We start from the raw sequence: 15,070 nt of genomic DNA, 5'->3' as shown, positions 1-15,070 counted from the left end.
CTGCCCTTGGACCGGCGGCAAGGCGGCACGGCCCGCTCGCCGTGCTAAACGTGGCCATCGAGAAGGGCATTGCTGGGCATTGCTGAGCATTGCCAAGGCATGGCCAAGGCATTGGCAGAGAGGATTGACCGACCGGCCGCGATAAAGAACGAGAAAGTCACCCGAAGTGGCGCGCAGTGGCGCGGCCTGGCCGCCCCGCGCCCTCCAAGACCCTCGCCTCGGCGGCTCGAGTACAGCCCCAAAATAAGATTCGTCAAAACAGTTGATTCGAGCGGCATGCCGCACGCGCGGCCGAGCCGTAGGCGGCGTCCTCGAGGACGGCGTCAACGACCCGGCCGGCTGAGCCGCGTGATGGACGGTGTCTGCGACCCTGGCACGCCTCGCCGCGCGCCGCGCCCACCCTTTGAGTGCGGGCTGCACCGCGCCGCCCCCGCCGGCCTAGGGCAGGGCCCTTTGCGACCCCACGCGGGGCCCGCCGCCGCGCGCCGCGTCCACCCTTTGAGTGCGGGCTGCACCGCGCCGCCCCCGCCGGCCTAGGGCAGGGCCCTTTGCGACCCCACGCGGGGCCCGCCGCCGCGCTACGCGCCCTGCGGCCCTCGTGCGGGCGCCTCCAGACCGCACCCTGCGCGCCCCGACGCCAGCTGGCAAAGCCCCCCACTCAGCGGCGTGCAACCACGTCAAGGCCGCAACGACGCCACGGCATGCCACGCCTTGCCACGCCTTGCCACGCCTTGCCACGCCTTGCCACGCCTTGCCACGCCGCGGCTCTAGAGCCACCAAAGGGGCCAGCGGCAGGGCCCCAGGGCGGTGCCTGGCGGGGCCTGGCGGGGCCTGGCCGGGGGATGGGGAATGCGGCGGCGGGAACATATTTCAGGCGCGGGGATGTGATGAAGCGGATGGAATGAGCGGCGTGGAGGCTAATAGAGTGGCACGTCCCCGGAGTTAACGCTACACGCATCACTCACTCTCCCTCTCGCTCCACCTTCCACCTCTCTCTCTCTCTCTCTCTCTCTCTCTCTCTCTCTCTCTCTCCGCCGCAGCGTTAATCGTGTTTCGAAGTTGTCTTTTTCCGCCAGGACATGATGCACGATGGCAATCAGGCTCGCGGGTAATTTTCGCAGAGGAGAACCACCGAAAGCGGGAAGATTTTTCTGTCCACTTTGAGCAAAGGGCAGGGAAAGTGAAGGTGGGCCTTTTGCAGAAAAAAGAGTGCCGAAAACGAGAGAACAATATACTCGGGGCGCTCGCATCGAAGGAGCGCCCCTGGAACAGAACGACGGTTGAAGCGTCTCGCGGGGCGAGAGCGCCCCCTGCCGCCCCTTGGCTCCGACATGGCTCAGCACGAGTGCTGCTTGGCGGCAAATCAACTTCGCCCCGCCGCGCCGCGCCCCACCCCGCCCCACTGCACAGCGCGCGAGCTATGCGTGCCCGGGGCGCCGCAGGCTTGCGAGAACCTCGACGGCGGAGCGCAAAACAAAGAAAAAGAGGTAACCTAATCAAAATGTCGAAAATAACAAAAAAAAAAAAAACTGAGGAAAAAAAAGCGAGAGCCGCGTGACGCGACGCTGCTAGCGCTCTGAATTTCTCATGGGACGCGCGCACACCGCTCCGCCAGCTTCGCCAGCCGAAGACTGCCTCTGGCGGCTTCTGGCGTCGGGCACATCTTGCCTGGCCTGGCCTGTCGCTGCTCTGCGGTCTCGGGGCCCGCCTAATGATACCCGCCAGCAGGTGAGCGGGCGAGTTCACCAGCGGGCCGTAGCGACGCGAGAACTTTGCAGCCAGAATGGCAGCAAGCGAGCAAGGCGCCAAGCCAGCCCAGCCCGGCCAGCCAGCCATCGCAGCCTGCCTCAAAGGGTGCCGTAATTACCTCTTCCCTTTGTTTTAATCCCAACCCATTCCACGGACAGCCCTAGTCGCCGGAAGGGCTGCATCCCGAACTGCATACCCTCAAGCAGCCACTACGCGGCCTCTCCTCCCCCCTCAGTGAGAGCGTTGAAGTTTGGCCGGCCGGGAGATATATGTGGTGGCTCACCTGGGAGTTGAGTCTCGCGGCAGCAGCGCCGGCGGTGATCAGGGGCGACGTAGTCGAAAGGGGGAGGGGCTAAACTTTGCCACAGGGGGCCACTTTGGCCCCGGGAGGAGGGGAGGGGGGGAGGAGGGAGGTTATAAGGAAGTGTCCAATCAACCGTTCCAATTTCCAGCGGCCGGACGGTGAGGACGAGGACCGACGAGGACCCAATCATGAGAGGAAAGACACCGTCCGAGTCAACACGTAAGTGTGTCGGTGACGGGGCGGGCGAGGGAGGCCGTTAAGTGGAGACGAATCCACCGCGTGGTTCGGGGAGAGGTGTTGGCGGCAGGGTGGCGGTAGCGTGGCGGTAGCGTGGCGGTAGCGTGGCGGTAGCGTGGCGGTAGCGTGGCGGTAGCGTGGCGGTAGCGTGGCGGTAGCGTGGCGGTAGCGTGGCGGTAGCGTGGCGGTAGCGTGGCGGTAGCGTGGCGGTAGCGTGGCGGTAGCGTGGCGGTAGCGTGGCGGTAGCGTGGCGGTAGCGTGGCGGCAGCGGCGGCAGGGTGGCGGTAGCGTGGCGGTAGCGTGGCGGTAGCGTGGCGGTAGCGTGGCGGTAGCGTGGCGGTAGCGTGGCGGTAGCGTGGCGGTAGCGTGGCGGTAGCGTGGCGGTAGCGTGGCGGTAGCGTGGCGGTAGCGTGGCGGTAGCGTGGCGGTAGCGTGGCGGTAGCGTGGCGGTAGCGTGGCGGTAGTATGGTGGTAGCATGGAGGTAGCATGGAGGTAGAATGGTGGTAGCGGCGGTAGCATGGCGGCGGTAGCATCCTCGCGCCCAAACTCCACCACTCTGCTCGCCAACCAGCGCTGCGGCTTGTACGTCCGCCCAAACTTTTGGCAGCAATGCCAGACCTAACTCACCGCGCCGCGATTCCACCACGCCCCGCCCCGCCCCGCCCGCACGCCTTAATAGCAGTCTAATATTATGGAAAGGGAAAGTTAGACGGTGGGTGCTATGGTGTGGCGGCGGCGCTGTGTGGCGGGGCGGGGCAGGGTGGCTGGGGCATCAGAGGATTGGATATCCTCTGCGCGGTCCAATGCGGTCCAATGCGATCCGATGTGTGGATTCCAGTCTACACTCCACTGCTCCCAAACGCGCTTGGCTTATCGCTTACCCGAAGCAGGGCACGACAGAGGAGGGTCTCAAACCTGCTCAGGCCGTTAGGAAGTACGAATAGGTTTGAAACAGGGCTTGGATGCAGCGACCGCCTGAAGTCAGCTCAGAACATAAGTTTGTAGAAGCTGTAGTGGAAAATTGTTCTCATCATGTAGTTTTTCATACAGGCTGAATCACAACGATCATTGACTGCTGGCAGTATTCTTGTACACCGCCCGGCTGAGTCAGAGCCCCCTCGCTGCTGCTGACAGGGCTTACCAATAATTTTCGGTGGATTTTCGTGCCTCAGCACGAATCCGCTGGGTTCCCGGAGTGGCCACGAAAACCCAACCACACCGCGGAAATGGCTCCATTTCCTTTTGCAGCTTCAGCATTTTCCACGCGCCGGGCTTGGGTGCAATGCGTGCCTTACGCGTGTTCGATCCGCCCAGCCGCTACAGGAGGAGCCGTTTCCCCCAGGACCCCCTCTATATGCAAGCCGTTGGTCCAGGCGCGGAGGGGGGGGGGAGGATCAGGAAGGCTAGGGCTCAGCCCTCAGGGGGGAGGGGCAGAAGACGCGGAGCGCCGGGGGGCGGGTTCGACGCCCTGGAATCACCCCGGGCCGCGGACCCCGCGAACCCCGCGGACCCCACGCGCAGCCCGGCGCAGCCCGGCGCAGCCCCCCACGCCACTGGTACCCGCCTGCCCGCCGGGCTGGCCTGGGTACCGACCAACAGGGAGGCGTCGTCGCGGCCCTGTACTTGGCCGGCAGGTTCAACGGGTTCACGACGGGGATGGGGGCTGGGGGACGGAACAGAGAGCAGAGTCGTGCCGACGGGGCGTGGCGGGGGCGGGGGGCGTGTGGTGCCCCTCCCCTTATCCTACTCCCAGGTGCCGCGGTGGCAGCGGAGCAAGCGAGAGCAAGCGAGAGCAAGCGACAGCGGGGTGGGATTCGACGGACGACGAGTCAGTACGTCGCGGCGCTGCGCGAGACAGCGCGACAGCACGCGTCATCCATCCGACCGGCCAAATCGACTTCCTTTCATAGCGGGAAACGAGACGAATCCCGTCACCGACTTGACGGCGTCACGTCGCCACCGCGAGCACCCCGTCGTTGACCTCCGGGACGCGGCGCGGCGGCGCGCTGCCTGCCTGCCGCTCCCTTGGGAGCCCGCAGCGCCGCAGGGGGAGGGGGCGATACACGGCACCCGGCCCGGCCCGCCCCGCCCGTCAAAGGGGCACACCAGGGGCCGCATGTCGTTGGGCGCCAACAACTAACAGGTCCCGGGGGGCGCCGCACCGCGCCGCGCCTCGCCGCATCGCCTCCCACAGGAACGCCAATTACACGTTATGCTCCGCCAGGCTCGGCCCGCCCCGCCCCGCCCCGCCCCGCCTGCCAAGTACAGGCTACGTGCGCAGCGTCATCAAGCGCGCGCGTTTTCCTCCGCCTGTCTTCCTTCCCCTTGCCGCGCTCGCCGCACATCGCCATGCGCGCGAAGCGCGAGGCTGATTCCCAGAGTCGTTTTTGTCGCTCTGTCTCTCTCGCACTCATGAGGCTTCTCATGTACGTGCGAGAGAGACAGAGCGACGAAAACGACTCTCGGAATCAGTCTGCAGGCCCTGAGTCCGCCTTGCCCCTGTCATAGGATAACGACGACGTGGATCGCGGCTTGGAGGCGACCTGGATTTTCGGAAGCGCTGCGACGGTCGCAAACTTCATTCCGAGGACTCCATTTTGTGATTTTCGCGCTACCCTCGCGTAATCGCGATGGGGGTCGGTAGCTCTCGTGAGATATGGCACCCGAAGTGGAGCAATAAGTTGTCGTGCTGGTCTGCGGTGATGGTGGTGGTGGTGGTGGGGGGGAGGCCGTAGCTGACCTGATTGATGACGCACACGCTCTAAACGTCGGCCAGGGCGCCAGGGCGGCCAGGGTGGCGGCCAGGGCGACGCATTAGACGGCGGCAATACGTCTAATTGGTGGGGCCTATCAATCTCGTTGACGGCGGCACGGCCATCTCGCGATCAAGCAGGCCGTGGTGGCCGAGGCCGTGGCGACGGGTCGCCGGCGAGCAACATCCTGGAACCGAAGAGGCCTGCCGCCCACCTCCCGCAGTCGGATCCGAGAGTCGCATTCGTCGCTCTGTCTATCTCGCACTTCAAGGGCGCCCCGTATGGGAAGAGAGAGACAGAGACGAGAACGATTCTAAGAATCAGTCTGCTGAGGAGCTTTCGGACTGGAACTAATTGGAGTACCGGCCTGGGGCAGGGTGGCCGTGGCCGGGGTGGCCTGGGGGTGGCCGGGGGGTGGCCCGGGGGGGGGGGGGGGGGGGGGGTAAGATGCCCTTTTCTCCTCTTGGCTCTGCCTGGCGCGCCGCCGCCGCCAAAGCCTTGAGACGCCAATGAAGGACCGCGTCGTGCCCTGCCTTCGCCGCGCTTCGCTTCCACCCGCTCGCTGCCAGCGGACTGATTCCGAGAGTCGCTTTCGTCGCTCTACCAGGACGTAAGTGCGAGAGAGACAGGTGGAATGAGACTGCTACGGGGGTGCGCACGGGATGGCGTCTGGGCCCCACGCACTCGCTGGGCGAATAGATGGCGGCGGAGGTCGAGGGGCACAGGGCCGCACAGGGCGCAGATTATTAGCCTGTCTGGCCTCGCAACGGCGGGGAGCAGTAAGGGACGGAGGCAGCAGTCTGCGAGGGCAAGGGCAGTGGCTTGTCAAGAAACAACTGCCACCTCCGCGGACCAACAACTCCAGAAAGGCACCAGCCCTAACCAGCACTTTCAACCTGACATCGACGGGCAATTTCAAAAACAAAATTGCCACAGGGTACAAGTTTTTGGGAGAAGCGGAGACACCGTGGACTCGGCGTCCCCACGCAAAATGGTGCAGCTTATGCGGGGCACCGCGCTATCGACAGGACCCACGCTACGCTGGGTTGCGCTGGGCCAAATAAAGGGTCAAAGCGGTGGTGGGGTCTGGTACACTGGGCACTGCGGGTACGCCATGCCACGCCACGCCACGCGTATTTGTTTGTCGGTTCGGATTGTTCCGCCGCGCTGCGCCGCGCCGCGTGAGCTGTATCAGTTACACGCCCTCCAGCGAGGGCCATGGAGCTGGCGGTGGCAGCGGCAAATTGAGTGCAGTGCTATACTGTCGCATATTCAGCTTGACCCATGCACTCTCCGAAAACATGGGGAGTACACTCTAAATGTTCTACAGTAAAGATTCTCCATATTATGGTGAAAATGTTCCATATTATGGTGGTGCAGCTGACCTCGTAACATACCATTGAGAATTCACTGTACCTTATAGATATTTTGACGAATTTTGTTGGTATTATGGAGAAAATCCCCACCATAATATGTTGGTGCAGCCTTTCACCGTAAGACATTTACAGTGTATCTACTCTAACGACTCGCGTATGTCGTAGCTCCTCAGCAATCACAGAAGAAAGAAAATTGCTTTTTTGATCATGCAATGCAAACCTTAACACGACGTTCACTCCGAAGTGAAATTAGAGGGATGGGGAATCGCGGCAAGAGCACCGTTCTTGTTCCGTAGCAAACGTGTCAAACTGATGCAGAGAAAACAAAAAAAAAAGCTGATTCAATTCAAAAATAGTCTGACGACACGTTTTTTTTTTTTGCCTATCAAATTTATAGTCAACTCGCCGCTGGCCGAACTTTTCTGTTTCCGCGTACTGCCATTCCCGCTGCCATCCCGCGCCCCGAGGACAGTGCCAAACAAATCAACAAAGTCACTTCGACAATGGAGCCGCGGCGAACCGCGGCCGGACTCAGTTCGACTGGAAAGCCCCCCCCCCCCCCCCCGGGCGAGAGAAGGCAGCCTCCCGAACGACCTTGAAGCAATTTGCATCGCTTGGAGCGACGCTGCTTCGGGTTAACTCGTACGAAAATCCGCGAGAATGAGTGAGCCTTTGCAAGAGCTCTTTCAAAGTTTTTTTTGTAGCCTTTTGGAGTGCACGGAGCGTCATCGGCTTTGAGCATTATTATTGCAGCGAGCCACTCTGCTCTGGCCGGGCCGGGCCGCACAGGCAGAACAGGCTCTAATCCGCTTTGAAGCAACAACGCAGCGGACGCAGCGCACACCGCGCACACCGCGCACACCGCGCACGTGGACGAAGCGAAGCCAGCGAAAGCAGCGCAGAGAGGGATCAGAGACCACGCCACGGCGGTTCTTGGAAAAGAGACTGCGATTCGAGTCCCTCGAAAACATTCGTTGAGGCGCGTTGGGGTTGGCAGTTTCATTGCTGTTAAATGCAGTTTAGCAAAAAAAAAAAATTGCAGCTTAACAGCAATTAAAATAAAACAGAGTGGCCCGGAGCATGCAGGACTCTCGCTTTTAAACACAACGTGCATAGCGGCTGCACCCTCTCCAGCCGCAATGACCGCGTCATAAAAGATGGGCGTTGGGTCGTTAAAAAGTAGTCTGCGGACTTTTCTAAAGGCAACAGGGAAAAGCGGGATTTATTCCGGACGGGCTAGCCCACCTCGTTTGCCTTGTTGCTGGTTTGTTCGAGGCAAACGCGAAATGGTTGGCGGTGGGGAGAGGGGCCCTGGGGGAGTAACTTTGAATGGGTTCTTCTGAAAAGAGCGTCGCTGCGGCGTGGCGGCGTGAGCACCGGGCGGCGCGGCACTCATCGCAGCTAGAAGGCTTGTGCTGCACGTGGTGTTGGACCTCGTGTTTAAGTCGCGGTCGTCGTCATCACGCAGAGCACTGTAGGGGGACGCGGACCGAGGTATTTTTATTGAGCGCCCTAGACTGGGACTGTAGGCGGCCGCGAGCGTTTAACCCCTCATCGGGGTGGTAGTCTCAGCACCTTCCCTCCGTGTGACTTTTCTAGAGTGTTCGACGAACCTGCTACCCTCTCAGCCTTTTACTGACTATTTCTCATTAGCACACTACAAGATCAAATGTGTGCTTAGTACACAGCTGTGGGAGCGTACTTGCAAGCACACATCTATAGGTGTATGCTTGGCAAGTACACATCTATAGGTGTATGCTTGGACAAGCACACATCTATAGATGTATGCTTGGCCAAGCACACAGCTGTAGGAGTATGCCTTTAAATGGGTGGGATTAAAGTGTGCTTGGCCAAGCATACACCTATAGATGTGTTCTTGCCAAGCATACACCTATAGATGTGTGCTTGTCCAAGCATACAGCTATAGATGTGTGCTTGCAAGTACGCTCCCATAGCTGTGTACTAAGCACACATTTGATCTTGTAGTGCAGACGCGTAAGCAACCATAATACTTAGTATTTTTTGTCAGTATTACTTAGCAATTGCTAATTACTGTACTGATATTACCGTTCTCTTAGTAAACTTACAAAGAATTTTTTAAGTATTTAAGAACTAAATACTAAATATTATGGTTGCTTACAGAAATACGTCTACCAATGAGAAATAGTCAGTAAACGGCTGAGAGTGTAGGTTTTGGAGCAATGTTTCCGCAAGATCGAAACGGGTGACGTCTACGCTATGACTGCGGGCTTCTGGCGGCTACTTGCGTCCAATCGCATCTCAACGACGGGGACGTGGTCCCAGCCTACAGTACTAGTTTCCTCCTCGCCAGTGCCCTCGCCGTGCCCTCGCCGTGCCCGCCTGGAGATGCAATCAATGGTGCGCTGACTTGCGCCCGAAAGTTTCTACGGAGCAACAAGTCAGTCAGTCTGCAGCGCGCCCTGGCCTTTGCCCCCCCCCCCCCCCCCCCCCCCCCCGCGGAAATTGAATCGCGGTGCCGCGCCGAGACCCAAAGCGCGGAATGGCGCCGCTGCGGAGTAACAAAATAACACCGATGCAATCCACTTTCGGTAGTTTATTCCCTTTTGGTTTTTGCTCCGCGCTGCTTGGTGGCGCCATGGTGGCAGTAATCAACGCCCCGCACAGCGTCGCTGAATTGATTAATAAATTAAAGATGTATGGACTAATTTGGGGTTGGGGGAGGGGCGGAAAGCGTGGGGTACTCTCGGCGTGGTGATTCGGTTTTTTTTTGCGAGAGGGATCCAATGCAGGGCTCGGACGTTGACGTTGAGGGAATCAGATTCAAAAGTTGAAATTTAAATTTTCTCCAGTTATTTCATTTATTTTTTATCACAAACGTTTCCCGGAGCGGGCAAGCGGGCATTCCACCACGGCTGTCAGCTACGTCCGAACCGGTCCGAACGGCGTCCCGCGTCCCAGGGTCACATTATTCCGTTCCTATTATTTACGAGTTGCATGAGCAGTGTTTTGACAAACAAGGGCCTTCAGACTTTGCAGCTCCCATGTTTCATAAATGTCTCTGTGTGCGCGAGTACACAGAGATCGACTAGCGTTCCTAAACCACTATGACAAAGTTTCGGTTGATTTCGGTGGATTTGGAACCGACAAGCAGTGGCCTTGACACCGCGGACTTGAGTTTGCAGTGTAGATACATAGGGCGATTCGGCAAACGATTCGACGAGAGGTGTGCTCTCCTTTGGCAATAACCGGCAAATTCTTTCATGCCGACAAGCCGAGGCGAGGCAGCGAGGCCGGGGGAAAAGGGAAGGGGGACGGGCAGTGACTCAGACCGAGCCGTCATTTCTGGACAGTAAACGGATCCAGGCCATTAATTGATTAAGGCCCCCAGCCCGGCTCGGCCCGGTACACTCTGCCGACTGGCGGAAAGTTGGAGGCTACTCGGCCAGCCTTGAGTGCTTGCTGGCCGGGCTGGCCGGCCTGGTGGGGTGGGGCCCGGCCGGACAGGAGAACAGGGCCTGGCGGCATCGCCGTTTGATTCAACAAGGCCGATGGGCTGGATTTGCCGTGGTGCACCGTACACTGAGAATGAAACAGTCACCACCATCGCCCTTACATTGGGTAACGCACGCACCGTTGCCCAAATTTGGGTGACGAGCCCGCGGTGACCAAATTTTGGGCAGTCATAAAATCGTTGCCCAAATTTGGGCAACGCCGTCGGCGACGCCGTAAGGTTCCCGATGACGCTCTTCCGGGGCCACCACGATGGTTCCAATGTGGCGTTGAGGCCTCCGGTCATCGTGGTGGCCCCGGAAGGACGCCATCGGGAACCTCACAGCGTCGCCGACGGCGTTACCCAAATTTGGGCGACCAAACGCCTGTTACCCAATTTCGGGTGATGATCTTTTCGTCACCAAAATTTGGGCAACGGAGTTGCATCACCCATTTAAAGGGTGATGGTGGTGACCAATTCATTCTCAGTGGTCGGCTAGCCCTCGGGCCAGCCCAGCCCGCCCGCAGTGCACTCCCCAGACTAGGGGGCGAAGCGCACGAAAACTTGGCGATTAATTAAAACCTGTCTCGGACACTCACAGCAGGTCATCAGGCCCAGAACGGGGAATCAAGCCCACGAGACTGTGATAGGGACCTGGCTGCACGTTTCTCTCAGATGGAATGGGTTCCAAGTTCTGCCATTCATCAAGTTTTCCATAATTTTGGAAACTTAATCGTGGCTTGTTTGTTTGAAGTATCAAATTTACATAAAAATGGCGGAGTGTAAAATTCTTTTCAGACCGAAAAACCAAATGACCGCCACACAAGGCAAAACAATGGAGCTTGACTGACCTGCCGCTCCATGCCATCCTTGGCGTTCTTGGAGCCCTGGCCGGAGGGCGGGGTGATGAGCCTCTCGCAGTAGCAGCCCTCCAGCAGCACCACGCCCGACGGCCGCGCGTTGGCCTGGGTGTCGTAGTAGAACAGCATGTTCTGGAACGAACAATGAAACAGTGTAACAGGACGAGCAGCGTCATAGGCGTAACGTCAGGGAGCGCACGGCAGACCGCTGAAAACAAAAACAGCAACAACAAAAACAACAACGACCACAATCGCTCCTCCTGAAGCCGACTGCATCAACAAACATTTTTTGATGATTTCAAAAAGTGTAAACATAAAATTTCTTGTCATGCGGGGTAAATAAATACTTTCTCAAATAGTTTATCTTCTTCTTCTTCTTCTTCTTCTTCTTCTTCTTCTTCTTCTTCTTCTTCTTCTTCTTCTTCTTCGCCTCCTTCGACAGCTCGAGAGCTGCGAGGTTCGACGACGATCGTCCATGCCTTCCCTTTCTTCGACGGCCCACTAAATCTCCCCCTGCAAAACGCTTCGTATCCCGCGAAGGGACTTGAGCAGATAGCAAAAGCGGTCCGGGTGGGGAGTGGTGGGGCGCGAGGGCGGGTGGGGCGTGGTGGGGTGCGACGCGAAGGGCGCGGGCCAGACGGTAAGGTCACCGACGGAATGTGTGTGCGTGTGTGTGTGTGTGTGTGTGTGTGTGCAGAGGAGTCCATTTTGCAGGTGGGTGTGGCTCCGCTGTGGTTTAATCTATTCACCTTCCAGCAAAGGCGCCTCTCTGACACTGCGGACCCTCGTTCACCACCACCCGGGCCCGCCCCGCCCCACCCCACCTCACGTGTCTCCGGGACAGAGGGAAACGGTGGGAGTTATTCAAGAAGTGGTTTTCTGGTGGTGAAAAGGAAAGATCCAGGTGCTGTACAGACGAAATTCGCTCCGTTAGGAAAAGATGTGATTCAGTTTCATTTTATTCTTGGATTCCTTTACCTCAAGACAAAGAAAGAGAACCCGAGTCCCAGGTCGCGGCACGCAGAGTTCGCGCATCCATTATTCTCCCCTTCCACCTCGCTCTTTGTATTTCTCTCTCCGGGTGCAGATCGTGCTGGAGGGTAGCACCAGGCGACAATCATCGCTCCGTCTCTCTCCCACCCTCACGGCCTCACGGCGCCCCGACGCGGCGCCCCGTTCGCGCGACGATCACGACTCGACTCGTTTTTTCTCATTAGAACCCACATTTCTGACCGCGAACATGAGACTTAGTCTTTTTCCTGAGGGTTGGCCCGACTCTCTGACGGCTTCCCCGAAGTGCCGGGCGAGGAGGGTGGCCGGGTGGCCTCAGGCTCGGCCCCACCTGGCGACGGAGCCGCCCCCCGCCCCCACTGTCCGCCCCTGGCTTTCACCGCCCCACGCAACATGTCTCTCTTTCCAAATAAAGGCCCCGTTTTGGAGTGGGCGGTAGGGACGGGCGATTTTGCGATTAATCGCAGGTGCGATGCGATTTTTTTAAAAAATCGCGGTGCGATTTCGGTTTTTGAACCCCGGCGATTAATCGCAAAATCGCAAAAATCGCTAAATCGCAAAAATCGCACCGTACATGGATTTCGCGACCACTGCACCGAACGAGGCTGGCGCGTGTTGTCGGTGCCACTAGCCTGCCATTTGACCACTCAGGAATTTGTTTGGGCACTTTTTAAAAAGATTTTGTGCCATAATGGGTAGTATATAAGTATTGTTGCGTTTGTTTGCGATTCTTGCGATTTTTTGCGATTTTTGCGATTTTTGCGATTCTTGCGATTTTTGCGATTCTTGCGATTTTGCGATTAATCGCATGAAATCGCGATATATGAGAAATCGCAATCGCGATACTAAAATTTGGAAATCGCCCGTCCCTAGTGGGCGGCGTGGATGGGCGCCGGTCCGCCCCGAGCAGAGTGAGCAGAGTGGGCTCTCGAACGCGCTGCCTGCCTGCCTGCCCGCCTGCCAATCTGGCGAGAGGGGCGGCAGCGGGGCGGCGGGACAGCCGGGGAAGGCAGCCATCCAGGCAGCCCGGCCAGCTGGCGGCAGAAGGTCAACAGCCACTAATAGACAATGCCTTTCTGGTCGGCGATTAATGGTGGACCTGTCGTCGCTAGCCCGACGGCCGACCTGGTCGACCTAGGGCCGACCGCGCTGCCTTCGTTCTGCCCGACTTCCCTCCAGCAGCGCTCGGATCAATCCAAGACCGCATCTCCCTCCACCGTGGATCAAACACGCGGTGCTCTTTGAAAGAGTAATCCATTAGCAGCCTATCACGTTGTTTCAATCGAGTCGAGTTCTAGCCTAACAGGGGGCTGTGCGTCCAGAGTTGGTTGCAGTTGGTTGCGGTTGGTTGCGTCCGCTTCCGCAGTGGCTTGCTGGCCCGCACACAGTGGATTTGCCAGGAGACTGGCGGAGGCGGACGAACCTCTAGACGCGTTTCGAGCTCCAGATTCGCTAAACAGGACCCAAGTAAAACGTGATCCCACCAACAGATTCCTCGTTTGGAGAGCAACCCATTGGTGGGGTCACACGTTCGGTTCGGGTCACATTCAGCGACTCTGGAGCTCAAAACGCGTCTGGAATTCTGGCCGCCTCCAGCCGCCTTCTGGACCACTGTGCCGCGGTAACTTCGCCTCGTTTCACGGTTCACGGTTTTATATTCCGCGGCACGATGGCAGCGAATCAGAACGCTCCAATTAATTGGCGCGCGGACGCGGAAACGTGCCGAGAGGCGCAGCTGCACCGCCGTGTCGCTCTCTCTCGGCCCGCACGTCAAAGGGACAAAGACCCACACAGTGTGGCGCACACCGACACGGCGACACGGAGGCACTCGGGGAGGGAAGGCCGCCATTCGGGCAGCCCGCCAACCAGGCCTCGGTGCAGCACCACGTTGCATCCTGCCTGCGCCAGCCACCACACTCTGTGTCGCGCCGTCGCTCTGACGCTGTCAGCCTCTCTGTGCACGTGCCAGGCTCGGCTCGGCTCGGCCGGCACTCAGAGAGATTCGACCCGCTTTCGGCGCGGCATGCAGGCCGAACAGTGTGTCTCCCTCGCACTCTGTGCGCCGCCCCGGGGGTGCGAGGGAGACAGCGACGCGGGCCTGCAGGTCGAACAGGCCCCGCCATGTCCTCTGAATGCAAATGCGGATGAGCGAGCAGCGCTGCCGGCCAACGAGCGTATAACTAGACCCCCGAAATTCCACTGCGCAGCGCGGCGCAGCGCGCAGCCCGAATCGATGCGAGTCCGCGCATTATTTTTATCGCAAACGAAAACATCAGGACGAGAAAGGGTTCCATGAACAAGGACGTCGATTTGTGCGAGGCCCCCGCCCGCATTCGTCAAAACGTTCTCCGAAGGTCCGTTCAATAACGGGGCACGCGATCCCACGACGCAAGCCGCGGGTCGCGGAGGGGCGGGGGCCGGAGGGGCGGGGGCCGGAGGGGCGGGGGCCGGAGGGGCGGGGGCCGGAGGGGCGGAGAGGCCGGCCAAGCCACCAGGCATCAGCTCTGAAGACGCGACGCGACAGGAAAGGCTCGGGTTCGCGAACCCTTTCAGATGATTTTACTCCGTGCCTGGGGCGCCGCGTTCACTTTGCGGGGAGGTTGGGTGGAGTCTCCTCCCGACTCCCGGACAGTTTATTAATACACGGATCGTGCCTTCAGGAACAACTCGCTCAGCAATATTTCGCCTTCTGAACCGCTGCCGAACAGCAGTCCTCGCGGGCCCGGCCGACAAGCGACTCGGCGTGTCGAGTTGACGCGCCGGACAAAGGCACACAATAATCTGTTGCCGCATCCCCAGCACGCCCCGCCCCGCCCCGCCCTGGTGACTTTCGGAACGATGGCGGGGATTAATCCGGTCCCATTAATCAATGGCACGACAAAAGAAAACGGGGCCGGGGGGAGGGGAGGGGGAGGGGGGGCAGAGAAATTCCCAGCGGCAGGGAATGCCAGCCAGATGCCGGGCCGCTGGGCCGCTGGGCCGCTGGGAAGGCTGGGCAGGTGGTATGTGGCGTCGCGTGCTAGCGTGCTAGGTCCTGGCCGAGGCCCTGGCCGAGCACCGCGCGCGTGGGCCAACGATATTCCTTCCTTTCCTCCTTGCAAAGAGCAACCGGGGACCGACGGACGGACACACAGGCAGACGGGCCGGCCACGGCGCGTGCACAAAAGGCGGCTGCGTGCTGCGCACATACATATACAGCCATCGCCATCCCATTCCTCTCTCCGGTTCGGACTCTCTGATTGGCCGGTCTGGCTGGTTGTTGGTTCACGTATTCTCGTACGCCGAAACGTACCGCGCGAGCGCGCTT

The 15,070-nt window shown here is 59.4% G+C and overlaps 1 protein-coding gene across 1 annotated transcript in view; it reads right to left on the bottom strand.

Moving 5' to 3' along the window:
• Positions 1 to 15,070, bottom strand: part of LOC117647244 (ras-specific guanine nucleotide-releasing factor 2-like) — a 66,748-nt gene that overhangs the window by 34,103 nt on the left and 17,575 nt on the right. The window contains exon 2 of the mRNA XM_034388926.1: positions 10,744 to 10,884. Within this exon, the coding sequence (XP_034244817.1) occupies positions 10,744 to 10,884 (141 nt within the window). The remainder of the gene's footprint in view (positions 1 to 10,743; positions 10,885 to 15,070) is intronic.

This window comes from Thrips palmi, unplaced genomic scaffold, assembly GCF_012932325.1.
Source record: "Thrips palmi isolate BJ-2018 unplaced genomic scaffold, TpBJ-2018v1 HiC_scaffold_10, whole genome shotgun sequence".
NCBI lineage: Eukaryota > Metazoa > Arthropoda > Insecta > Thysanoptera > Thripidae > Thrips > Thrips palmi.
This window is presented reverse-complemented; position numbering and strand designations above follow the sequence as displayed.